Source organism: Anopheles maculipalpis, chromosome 2RL, assembly GCF_943734695.1.
Source record: "Anopheles maculipalpis chromosome 2RL, idAnoMacuDA_375_x, whole genome shotgun sequence".
In the NCBI taxonomy this organism is placed as follows: Eukaryota; Metazoa; Arthropoda; class Insecta; order Diptera; family Culicidae; genus Anopheles; species Anopheles maculipalpis.
The window spans coordinates 36,241,656-36,254,477 of NC_064871.1; the positions used below are offsets into that span (position 1 = coordinate 36,241,656).

General features: G+C 48.5%; 1 protein-coding gene across 1 annotated transcript in view; it reads right to left on the reverse strand.

The window, feature by feature from the left end:
* Positions 1-396: 396 nt before the first annotated feature.
* Positions 397-12,822, reverse strand: part of LOC126557880 (uncharacterized) — a 237,827-nt gene continuing 225,401 nt past the window's right edge. Inside the window, exons 2-5 of the mRNA XM_050213788.1 lie at positions 11,443-11,743; positions 1,064-1,715; positions 663-987; positions 397-584 (exon numbers count right to left, since the gene is read on the reverse strand). Coding sequence (XP_050069745.1) covers positions 397-584; positions 663-987; positions 1,064-1,715; positions 11,443-11,738 — 1,461 coding nt within the window. The 5' untranslated portion in view covers positions 11,739-11,743. The remainder of the gene's footprint in view (positions 585-662; positions 988-1,063; positions 1,716-11,442; positions 11,744-12,822) is intronic.

The following is a 12,822-nucleotide window of genomic DNA, read 5'->3' on the forward strand; positions in this document are numbered from 1 at the left end:
CCCGCATCGTCTAGAGCCAATTTGCAATACGATTGCCAATACTGTGCATATCTGGTAATTATGTTTTGTTTCGGTGTTGTTGGTTTTGTTTGTGTGCTGTGTCGCAGCACAATGGTAGTAATGGCGCAACGTAGTACGCAAACGCCCTACAATACTGCATAGGATAAACACGTGACGGGTTAGAGTAACTTAAGTACTATCTAAACTATCCCTAGACGAGCTCCATTCAGAGACTGGCGTCGTCGGGAGGCAGTTGAACAGTTCCCCGCATTCAGCACTGTTCAATAGGGCCGCATACTGCGAAGCGCATGCAGTGGGGGGGGGGGCAGGAAAATTGGGAAGATTTTCCACCTGTTTGGTGATTTACTTGTGCGTTTTTTACTCTGTTGCGACCGCTTACAGATAACCGAACCGTACCATATCCCGACAAACGCCCGACATTCGCTTGATGTATGCCGGATTGTACAGCATATCCTTGGCGAGCTCATCGATATCGACCAGCTCGGTTGTTTCCAGTGCGGCCGATACATTTGGCAGATCCTTTTCCACGCAGCAGGTCGAATGAAGCGTCATCAATGCCATGCCTAGCCAAAGAAAGGAAAGGATTGTTAGTGTTTGAGTGTGTTCACATTCTTGCAATGGTGACCATTTTTGTGCCTTACCGAAACCAAACCGGGCGTACTTCTTCATGTGCATCTGGAGCCGTTCGAAGGGAAACAGGTCGCGCCCATTGACGGTGCCCAGCTCATCGATGCGACGAATCAGTGCGCTGTGATACTTGCGCAGCAGCTCCGGCAGACGCTCGCGCAGCTCACTGTCGGTACAGCAGAAGATGAAGTAGGACAGGTCAATGGCGGGCGTGGCACAGCGGGCCACCTGCCAGTCGAGAAACTTGAGCTCTTTCGCGGTCGCTGGCTGGTGGTGAATCTGATGATTGTTGAAACCATTGTTGTTATGCCCATCGTCGATACCGTTACGCTGTGTCGGCTGCGAAAACAAAACACCAAATCGACTAAGTTACTCACGTTCCCGGGCTTCGCTCCCTGAATCAGAGCGCGCTTACCATTGGCCGGTAGAGAATGTTGCTGATCCAGCAGTCCCCGTGGCAGATGACCGTATCGTCCCGGTTCTGCACACAGTCCACCATCGCCTGCCCGTACTCGTCCCGAAACCGGCACAGCCGCTCGGCGACCGCCCCATCGCCCGTCTCCGGATTGCGCTGCAGCGTCTCGATCGCATAGTCCACCTTGCGCTGCAGAAAGTCCACGAACGAGCTGTGCAGCGGCGGCACAAATATCGTCTCGTGCAGCTGGTTCACAATCTGTGCGTACGCGTCCGGTGCCTGCTGCTGCATCGCGAACGAGATCGCGTGGAACTGGGCCAGATGGGTGAGCACCAGCAGCACGTCCTCGTACGCGAGCGGTTCGGTGCGCGGAAAGTTGCGGTAGCCCTGCGCCATCAGATCGCGCTGCAGAATGTACTCGAAGCCCTCGCAGCACTCGGACACGATTACGCTCGGGTAGTGTGAGAAGCTTTTGACCGTGCGCAAACCGCGCGCCTGCTGGAAACGCTCGAACATCGGAAGCACCACATCGAAGACGTACTTCTCGCGCTGGAAGTGCGCGGAGCTGTTGTACAGCGAGCGGCGCAGGCTCGTCGTCGGTGCTACCTTCGCAATGACGCTGATCGGCTTCGGAAGCTCGGCAAACAGCAGCCTGCAAGGGAGTAGCGAGTGGGTGGAATTGGATTACATCTTTTTTTGGCAACAGAAATAAACTAATTATTTAACGTTTGACTCAAATTAATCAAATCTCAATTGAACGAATAATGACTGGCGCGTGAACCTGTGTTCTAGCGATACATCCAACTTTTTATCTGGTTTTGTATCGGGTCACACTCACAAAATATCAAAGCTATTTAAACTTTAAACAACTGATGAAGATGAAAATCGAACTATCAATTCGATCTCTAAGCGAAGAGGTTGAAAAATTTGAAACCCATCCTGACGATCATCAAGTTCTGCAAGTTTCAAAAGGTTTATAGATTTCTGGAGAATGACAAACCCATCTATTGGACATCAAATTCTGGCTTCCTGACAATGCTCTAGGGTCTACTAGGTCATGTTGACGATTGGATGGATCAGCAGATTTCCCGATAAGACGTCATTGGATAATTAGTCCTCACTACGGGGTAACAGAGTTCGGATGCCCTTTGTACCCAGACAGTGTCGTATGACCGGGTAATTGATGCAAAAATCGATAAGATGAACCGAGAGTCCATCGCGTGATAGCTTTATCTTTTAAAAGCTTTGGCGCAGGAGTCTGAACATCCGTACAGTTCTAGTCGTTGTTCTACATTTGGCAAATAATCGGAATTAACGGGTTGGTGGAGCTCGCAAAAAATATTTTTACGACGGTTAGTGCATCATCGATTGTAAAGAATTCCGACTGTCCGTAGCAGTAACCAATAGACTATCGCTACTAATAGAATAATTAGTTAATAACTTAACAATCAAAACGAAGTTCCAAATAAATGCCGAGGCCCAGAAATAGTCTCCCTAATCACATATGCGATCATTTATGTCTACCACATCCTTTGGCTAACAATCTCAACTAACAATGGCCGATTAAGTCTTTTAGAAGCTTGTAGAGTGTGCAGAGCTCCTACGAATATAAAACTTATAAGTATTTTCGCATGTTTTACAGTTTAGAAAAATACAAATGTGGCTTACAAAGCTTTTGCAGACGTCCCTAAACCCCTAAGCGGTTTAATCATCTTTACAGGATTTTATTATCGCAACAAAACAGCTGTTAATAAGCTATTATTTACGGTTATTAAGTAAAATGCAGTGCAAATTCTTTTAATGCCATGCTGTAAACATATTGAACACGATGTTACTGTCAAAAGCTCATGCTAAAATGGTGATAAATTATTACTTTCAATTTGCTCATCCTGCAGCCCGCACTGGACTGTGGGTGGTTAAGTTAATGATTTAGCAAAATCTGCATTTCAAAGCATTCGTTAAAGACTCCGCTTATTATTTTTCACTTTTCCATTACCACACACGTAACAATCGGTTCGTATGCATTGGCACCGATGCTGTGTTACAGCAGATCAATATCAACCATCGCAACAGCAAGCGATCGCAGATTTTGAAAAAAAAACAAATGAATACACTGTTTATTTTCGCGAATAGTGCAACCCTTCAAACAAAGCGAGCCAAAGCTTTCGCACCAGCGCCAGCGAGGGGGAAAATCGAAGAGCATCTCAAGCAACGCAACGTGGACAGTTCATAACCATTAGCACCTTTCGCAGATGCCGGCGAAAAAAAAAGAAAAATGCCTCATAATACACACGCACACACGGGTGTCCCATAAGCGTTAAAAGGGCCTGACATAATTGGTGAAACTTGTCACGTTCCAAGCAACCGGCGAAATGTGGGGTGGTGCAAGCAATTGTGGCGTTCATGAAGACTCCCCCTCCATCCCTCCCCTCAACCGCTGACCCGTGCATCGATCTAGGTTTGTAGGAAGAAAAAAAAATCCTCACTCACTGTCTCCCTTTCTTTACCCACTCGCGATCAATCCACTTGACACAGGTGTGAAAATACGGAAAACCTGCCGACGGTGACACATTCTGTTTACATACCGATTACTAACGGTTACGTTTGCGTTGCGTTTGGGTCACTTCCACCACCACCGCGTGCGTGTGTGTGTATGTGTCATTATGGTGGATTATTTGGCTTCGTTTATTTCTGCACAGCTCGGTGTGTGGAAGCGTCCTTCCCGAGCACATGTGTGCACGTGTGCACGCACGGGACAAGAAAATGTGGCCCAGCACGTTTCAGCGTCTCAGCACGTTTTTCTTTGCAAATTTACCCCCCCCCCCCCCCCCCCCGCTTCCCTACCTTCCACCACCTCTTCCGCATTACACACAAAACTAAAGCACTACAAAATCGCTGACCCATTCGTTACAACCGACCCGACTGTTTTGTTTTCGGTTTGGCACATTGTTGTTCGTTTGCCGATTATGCAAGCTGCTGCTTCCTATATTCGTCACTGTTTTGTCCGTCTTACTCAGTGACAAAAGCGTATGATTGTTTCCTTCCTGTCGGTGTGGCCACCACCTGGAAAATTGATGATCGTTTAAAGGGAACGAGTTATGTTTGTTTTAGTGCTTGATCTTTTTTTGTTTTTTTTTTTTTGCTCAGCTGCACGTATTTAAGCTCTCCCTCTCCCTCTCTCTCTCTCTTTCTTTCATGCAAAGCTACACGCACAAAGCTCACTCAAAGCTTGATTGGATAATCCTTGCCGTTCCCATTGACATGAATCGCGGATTTTACTCACGCAGCTCATTACGCATTTCCTCTCAGCTGGGCACCAACGCGGGGCCAACATGCGTACGAATTGTGTGTTGCGGATGTGTGTAAGCGGTTAGCTTTTTCTTACTTATACCCTTTTCTTTTGGCCTTTTTTTTTTGGGGGGAAGGTGGGCGAAAGTGCAGACAAAGCGTATCAATGATCGCCGACGTATTTTTTTTTTAGCTGACTGCGTACGTGCGTAAATAGTGGTACGTGTAACGTTTATATTGTTCTGTTTTTGTTTACAAAAAAACTGTGAATAATTATTAGAAATTTTGACTTAGTTTTTTTTGGAAAAATCAGAATCATAAAATTCTTCTTGAGAGTACTACTGGCATCTACAGCAAGCTTTCTTCATCTTAAAACCCCGCTTCAAGCACTGCCCTTCAACACAACCGACAATCATAATTTGTATGCAACAAAACAAGAACAATAATTTGTGAAATCCTTCCCCATTAAGCGAATTCAATTCACTCCTTTCGCCCCACTCGGTGCAGTACGGGCAAACCATCCCGTTTAGAAGCCACGGCAGCAACCAACCAGAAGGGCACAATTCGAAAGGCAAGGAATAGACCGAACTGGGACGGTGTATCGTGTCGCACCCCAGTCTCCTAGTGTTACACCCCCTTCTTTTACGAGCACCCAGGTAAAATCGTCGAGGTCAGTGATCTCACGTACGCAATTTCGGCATGAAGCGTAAATTGCATCGTCCCAGTGGAGGAGACAACGATCGACAGCGGCGGTGACGACTACAGCCGGCGAGACGTACGCGGCATCGTAATTGGGAAAGGGGCAGCTTGAGATATGCAAGCTTGTATCTGTGTACGTGTGTTCAGGTTGTTCGTGGTCAGTTTCCAGTGCACGCGGAGCCAGATATTATGCACCGTGTGCATTCAAAGGTTTTTTTTTTTTTTGATTTTCCAATCTGCTTTATGCATGATGGTTTTTCGGTGTTTATCCTTTTTTTTTTCTTTTTTTGTTGGTTGAACTGTTTTTATAAACGATTATTTTGTGACCTCGTACCGTACGGGTTACAAATAGCGTATGATGTACGCTACGCATGTACAATCACGGTCGGCGATATGGCAACAGCAACGATCGGCCAAGACGACGAACCCTTTCACCGATCTCCTCTCTGGGATTGGAAGAACCGTTCACGGTGGGTTTAATATTTTGTTGGATTGTATTTATATTTATGCATAAAACACACAATCTGAGCTTTACTGTAGGAGGAAACAACTTTCTTTTATACAGAATTTGGGTGGAGTTTAAATCTGGCGACCGTTTGGTACATCAGAGAGCACACAAAATTCACAAAGAAATCAACACTTTAACAGTACAACGAAAGGAAGAATGTACATCTACAAGCATTTTGGTAACTTAAGACAATCGATTAGCGAAAAGAAACTACAACAATCTGACGTTTCCGGACGCACTTGAATCATAGAACAGGCAACTCGACACATTCCGCCCCGGGGGAGCCGGGTGAAAAGCTACGAGCGAGAAGCTAGAGGGGTGAAAAATAAAGCGATTCGACACATTTCATGCCATTGTACACGTGCTAAACCACACCGAAGGAAGGAAGGAAGGACAAAAAAACGGGGAAACGACCACTGGGATTTTTTTGTGCTTCTTCCCATCCGTTGTCAATAATGCCAAAAATGATGACAGGTTCGAAATTTGACACCATTACGCGAGTCGCGCCTGCCATTGCGTGTGTCGCGATCGAGTCGGCAAACTGAAAGCACACCAAGCGCAAAAAAAGCCACTTTTACAGACAAGGGAACGGGGGTGCATGAGGACTTCGTGGTGGGGCCCGTGACGTTGTGATAAAGCAGCTTGTAGATGCGGTTTGTTTGCTTTTTTTTTGTTTTGCCTCAGTCCCATTCCTCCCCGTTCCTCACCCGGGGGCCATTTTGTTACTGTTACCATTACACTTCATACCGCTCCAGCGGGTTCTTCTTTGCGCCTTTAAAGTTGTTTTGGGTTTGGGTGAACCCCAGACCCGCCTCTTAGTTTGGGGAACCCGGGGGGGGGGGGGGGGGGGACCCGACTCAGTACAAACTCAGCACTGACCTACGGTACGCTGATGGACGAAATCGCGCGTCACAGATGTAGTTAATCAGCGAGACAGCCAAGTGGACGCGGACGCTCCATACAAACACACACGAGCTCCGGTGGCACCCCCAAAAATCGTATGAAGCTGGGACAGGGTTGGCAGTCAAGTAATAGCGGCAATATAAACACGCAACCAGCACGCACCAGAAAAGGGCACCCGTACAGGCTTGCTCATTTAACGGTTTTGGGGCGCGCGTGTGTTTCTCGATCGCGATCACAAAACTTCGAAAGCTGAAACCTCGACGATGAACTCGTGGCGACCGGTCAATGGCCGTTCGTTATTTCGCCATCGGGAAGACGAAATCTGATCATTCGAGTAGAAGGGCTGATGGGCCGGTAGAGGGGAAGGGAGGGGAGGGGGGGGGGGGCAGGAGATTGATGTAGACATAAATGTGTGTTTTCGAAGGATTTTGTCAACGTCGACAGTTTCGTTGCGGATTCTCCGACCGCATCGTAAAGCGGTGGTAATCCGCGATCGTATCTGATTGCTCGCGATCGCTTGCTTTGCGAGAAATCTTACCTCACACCATATGCCACCATCTTACGTACGCTTCCGTTCGCCTGCCGTGGCGTTCCAACGATCGCTCCGAAACAGGAACTCATCTAGCAACCGTCCTGGACAGTACGGACGGTTGGGTGAAAGTGTTGATCCGGACTGTGTGGTTCCGGCAAGGATCGTCATCGTGTAACTCTTCCCGTTCTTTCTCACACTCACCTTCTTGCCACCCTTTGTAAGCCGAAACACTTACCCCGTTCTATCTGGCCGGTTTTGTTTTTTTTTTTTTGTCGAACAAAAACCGACGACCACAGACGGTGATAATTGTGGGAAAAGCAAACATCTGCAAATTGCGCTACTTCGTCGAACCCTTTGGATGGATGGGCTGCCGGGATGTCCATTACGCGCCCGACTTAAGACATCAACGCAAACGGAAAGAAGAGCATGTCTGCAAAAGGGGTGTTTCAGTTTTTTTGCTCGTTTCCCTCGTACCTGCGAGTCTCGCACACATTTTTGCCAGCCTCAGCAGGTCAAGACCAGAGTGGTAGATGAGCTGGTGGAAAAATCCTCCACCGGCGGGTTTTTGACACTTGGCTGTCTCGCACGAAACAAGAAACCCCAGAGCGGGCGTCTTATTTTTGTTGACGCTGATTGCAGTTGCAAAGAGTGCCGGGCCGCTGGAGATCGCGATCGAGCCCGGTGAATCGATTGGTGAAGTTCATCGTACTACCGAGGGCGCGAGCGCGCGCAAATGTTTTGCACAATAGAAGTAAGAGGAAAGGTTGATTATCGTGGGGGGATTACGGGTTTACCGGGTGAAAGAATTTGGAAGCGAAGCGAGAAACAATTTTTAAAAACCACCTGTTGTACCAAGCGGGATGAAGCTTGGCGAAGGGGTGGGGGTCGACCGTTGGTAGAAACAATTCTGCCCGATTGACCAACTGACCGCATTGTGCGTTTGTTTTGTGCGCTTTTTTAATTTATGTTTTGTTTCGAAGTTTTCAAACATTTCCACGACATGACATTAATGACATGTGGGTCAGAGTGAAGGCTTTGTTGGAGTAGGGCGTATTGAGCCGGATAGATGGTGTGGTAAAATCGTGTACAGCTCTACCGGCAAGAAATCTTGAATTTTAAAAGCTAAGAAACTCTAAATTTCTGGAAGACAAATCAATGACCGATCAATCAGTAACCAATCGAAAATTGAGTGAAACTATTCAATCTGAATTTATTAGCTACCAAAACAACCATTCGAACCGAGTAGCAAAAATACCAGTTAAACACCTCACCAAACATCTTACGCCCTCTGCAGCTAGTGGCTTAAAATAACAACAGATCAATTGATATTGTACGAGAGCGATGGCAGAAACCCTCGTGATGCTAATGTTGTTTTCGTACCAACCTCCACCACCTAACCCTCCCCCCCTCCCTTCCCTTCCCCTCACACTCAACTAATCCCAGCCCCGCAGCAGATTAGCATCGCTGCCGCGTTCAACGGCCTCTGGACGGCGCGGCATTGAAAGCGAAACCACGAGAATTGATCGTACAAATTCCGGCCCGCACTACTTCGCCGGTGCTGAGCTTTAGGCCTGTCGCAACACTGCTTAGAATTGTCATTTGTCATCATGGTTCCGAAAGCGTGCGTCCAGCAATCAGTGGACTGACCTTCCCATATAAGGGCATGGTGGTCTACCTTCCCAGAAAGACTAATTCTAACGTTGAAATGCTCTCCCTGGCGCCATTCGGGACTTCCTCGCTGGTTTTCGCCCTCCGCCCCACCTCCCTTGTAAACATTCTGTCACACGTGTGAAGTAGTTTTGAGTGTGACGATCATTAATCATCATCGCATCGGCTAGGCTGTCCAGAACCACTAGTGGGCAGCAAAGGTGAGAGACCAAGCATTCCAGCACATTGGTTCTTTTTTGCCCGCTTCCGATTTGTCCTTTTATGCCCACGCGATCACCAAAATCAGCAAAAAAAAAAAAACACACAACAAGATCCTTTGGCCAAACCTCAAAAAACGGCTCACGCTGAGAGGATGAGCTGTTTGTGGTGCGGTGCGCGGGAAGAAGCAACACATTCCTCAAATTCCTTACTCCCAGCGCAGGTAAGACGTCGAAATGAAGGTCAGTATTTGCAAACAGGCGCGTACGATCGAGTCCAACCACCGATAACGATCACGCCGCGAGCACGTCGTGGAATGGCAATAGACAGAGAGAATGGATGTGCGGGAAGGGCAAAATGGAAGGGGGTGTAGAGCCTGTACGAAGGAGGTGGGCGGGTGGGCCATTAAAAATAACAAACGGGCAGGCAAAACACGTCGGAAAGCTCTGGCAAAAAGAACGCGCATTGCCTGGGTGGTGGTATTTGTTAGAAAACGTGCACGAAATACGGTCCAGGTGGTATGCTGGACGGAAGGAAGCAAAACCCGGTGGGGGGGAGGGGGAGTGGAAGGGACTACCAGGTGACCGGGGCAGAAGGGAACGGGACGTGTGGTGAGTTCTCGCGAGAACCCCAAACACACGCATGTGGGACGAGTTGAATGGAACGAAAGGGAAAATCATAAACAGGTTTTTGGCCAACACCACCATCACCACCGGTCCACTACCACGGTCCACGTCTGGCCGTCCGCGAGCATCGTAACCATATCACCTTTAGGGGTTTCTCTACACCAAAAAAAAAAAAACAACACACACACAGGCAGCAAAAGCTGGATGTTATGTTTTGCGTATTTTAATAAGCCGACCGCCGCGTTCTTTCGCATTCTCGCCCAGACTCTGTTCTGCTTGCAAACGAGCTTGCAAACATGGCTCCCCTTTTTTTCCCCCATCTCCGAAGTCTCTCACCTCACAACCCCCGGGTGGCTTCGGGCTTTGGGTCATCGGATGGGCGGTTTTTTTTCTTTTCTTCTTAGTTCTTCTTAGTGCCTCGCCGATCTTCGCGGGATGTGTTCGTATGTGCAAATTACGTCGTACGGTTTTCGGTGTGAATTCTGCCACATTCCAAAGACTGGTTGGCTGCTGGTGGACGATAAATTTTAGCACGTCAGAATGGAAAATGCCACTCCAAAAACGATCCCTGATCAAGAGGAGCAGGATCAAGTTTCTGCGAAACGCAGCACATTCATTCATGCAATCTGTCGAACGCGTTGGTGACTTAACGAGCGACAACGATACGGAAATAGCTAAACATCTCTGCTTATATTAGAATATTCGCACCATCAGCAAAAGATGGCGAAATTGATGATCAGTAATTTGCCGATTTTCTCAATTTAACATCTAGACTGCAGCATCGCCTGCCTTCCCCTAGATCCCCCCCCCCCCCCCCCACACATACACACACACACACACACACAACCCATATAGGATTCAATTGAGTTAGAATTTCAAGTTCTCCGCCCAGAGCAATCTAGGCGCATCGCTTAAATGTAGTTCAAAGTCACACCAACAAATGTGGGTCAATCGATCTCGGGACGGGTTGAGGCACACACATAGAATAGAGAAGAGAGAGAGAGAGAGAGAAGGAGCAGACGCACAGCACGATCGTCATCCAGTGTTGAGATGACACGGATGAACATGGTTGCGTCTTAGGCTGATGCGTGTCACCTATCCGCCATCAGCCCTGCCCAGGCCCAGGGTAGACAATGACCATTGTCAAATAAACGGTGCGTCTATGTGCGCACCCACACCTACCCTTCCAGCCAGTCCTGTGGCGCTTTCCGATGATCATCTGCATCCGGTTGGTATGCAGTGTTTTGCTACGGATTGCATTACCTGCGCGGGCTACAATCCACTGTGCGCCTCCATCAATAAGAGCAAACGCACATACACACACACACACACACACCGAGTTTATCTCTGATGGGCACGGTAAAAGACGGCTTCATTTGCATTTCGACCCTGAGGCGTTCGGCCGCGTTACGTGAAGAGAAACGTGTTTAGAACTTTAATGACCACCAAGAGCAAACAACACCGTACATAAATGATGTTGTTTTTTTTTTTTTTTTTTTACAGCGCAAAACTACATCCACCGTGTCAACATTGTTCTTTTAGGGGAGCAGTGTTGTAAAAAATACGTCTCCTCTAATATTCCGCCGAACACAATCGAACAGCAACATTGCAACATTCCTATCGTCATTAGGGTTGTTGGTTGCATTTTAATGATAATAAAAAAAAACATACACACACAGACACATGAAAACAACACAATATGGCTTCACCCCAGCAATTGATAAGAGGATGGAGATATTACAAGAAATCAACACAACCAACATGGCGTTTTGAAGCGATGCCACTTATCTAAACATTTGCCGAACAAGCGAAACCGTTCCATTCTGCAGGTGTTTTGCCTGTGCTTTGTGTGCTTCGAAAGGGCCAGCAAATAGCCACAAAAAACACACACACACACACACCGTGTTAGTTCAGTACGCACGCACTCAAGATAGGGAGGTTTTTGGGGAGTACTTACCCTGGGTCCAGAAGTTCGCCGCCATCTTCGTTGCCATTTGCGTCAACGTTGGACACTTTGGTTGCACCATGGTGGTTGCTGTGGTGCATCCGGTTGCTACTGTTCGTATTGTTGTTGTTCTCAAAGTCTTCAATGTCCCGGCTGCCGGGCGCGATGACGATCCGGTAAACGTCACCCGAGTAGCTGTCGCCGTTGCGGGACCCGCTCGACACGGTTAACCGTGGCTCCCGGATGCCCATCTTGGCAACGAAGGCGTGAATCGCTTCCAGCACGTGTACGGGCGGACTGGAACTCATCTTTGCTGAGCTGACCACTGTTTCGAGCTTAATGTTGCACTGCTACACCAGCACTAACTTCTAGCAACTGTCAGTTTTGTGTGCCCTAGCACCGTTCCTTACGTTTGCCTGAATCCAAGTATGCGAAGCAAAAATGAACTCCTCGCTAAAGCTCTATGGCGCCTTCTAACACGTTCTCACCGCACGTCAACCGGTAAAAAGCACGTGTTTGCGATGCATCAAAAAAGGAAACACTCGTTTTTCCACACACACACACACACACACACACACACTGGGTACACTCTCACTCCAGTAAAAACACTCGCGTCGCACAAAGTCTTTATTTTCGCGCCCCAAAACAGACGCGCCCAGCGCGGTCGGGGCTTTTACAGAAGCTTAAAGTTCGCGCAAACGCACCAAAACAGACGAAACGCATCGAACGGGGTTGCACCGTTCGGGTGGGGGAAGAATGTCGCACCGATAGTGCGCAGATCGACGACTGACTGCTACCGTTGCTGGTACTGCTGCTACTGGTTGTGCCTGAGCCTGTATGCTTGCGCGACACCGCGACCGATCCGATTCAACCCGCCGCAAAACTCAACTGACGCCGTTCGTGCGCATCGCCACGATATTAATACGCGAGAGTTGGCAACCCTTCCGTCCAAAAAGGTTCGACCGTGCTCGGCTGCAACCCCCTTTGGTTGCGCCGCTCTGTGTGTGTGTGTGTGTGCTTCTGCGAGCGCGTACGTGTGTGGCTCTGTGTGTGCGCGGATTGGCACTGTGCTGGGGTGTCGGATTTTTAGGAAGGTAGGATTCGGTCGTGTCGAGTTGACATCGCGAACGCGCGCGCGTCCACTTTGGGGGAGACCTCTTGGCAACTCTCCCGGCCTCTTCTCTCCAACCTCCGCAAGCGGTTCATCTTACGGCGCCGCTAGCGGCTTGACGCTGAGCGTTCCGACTGCCTGGTGCACGAGTGAACAGGAAGCAGATAGTGCGCGGGAAAGGGTAAGCGATAAGCGATGGCCCGAAGTAGATTCCGATCTCCTCTCTCTCGCTCAAGGAGAACTAACGGGGCGAATATAACGGAGAGTTTTTTGGGCTCTTT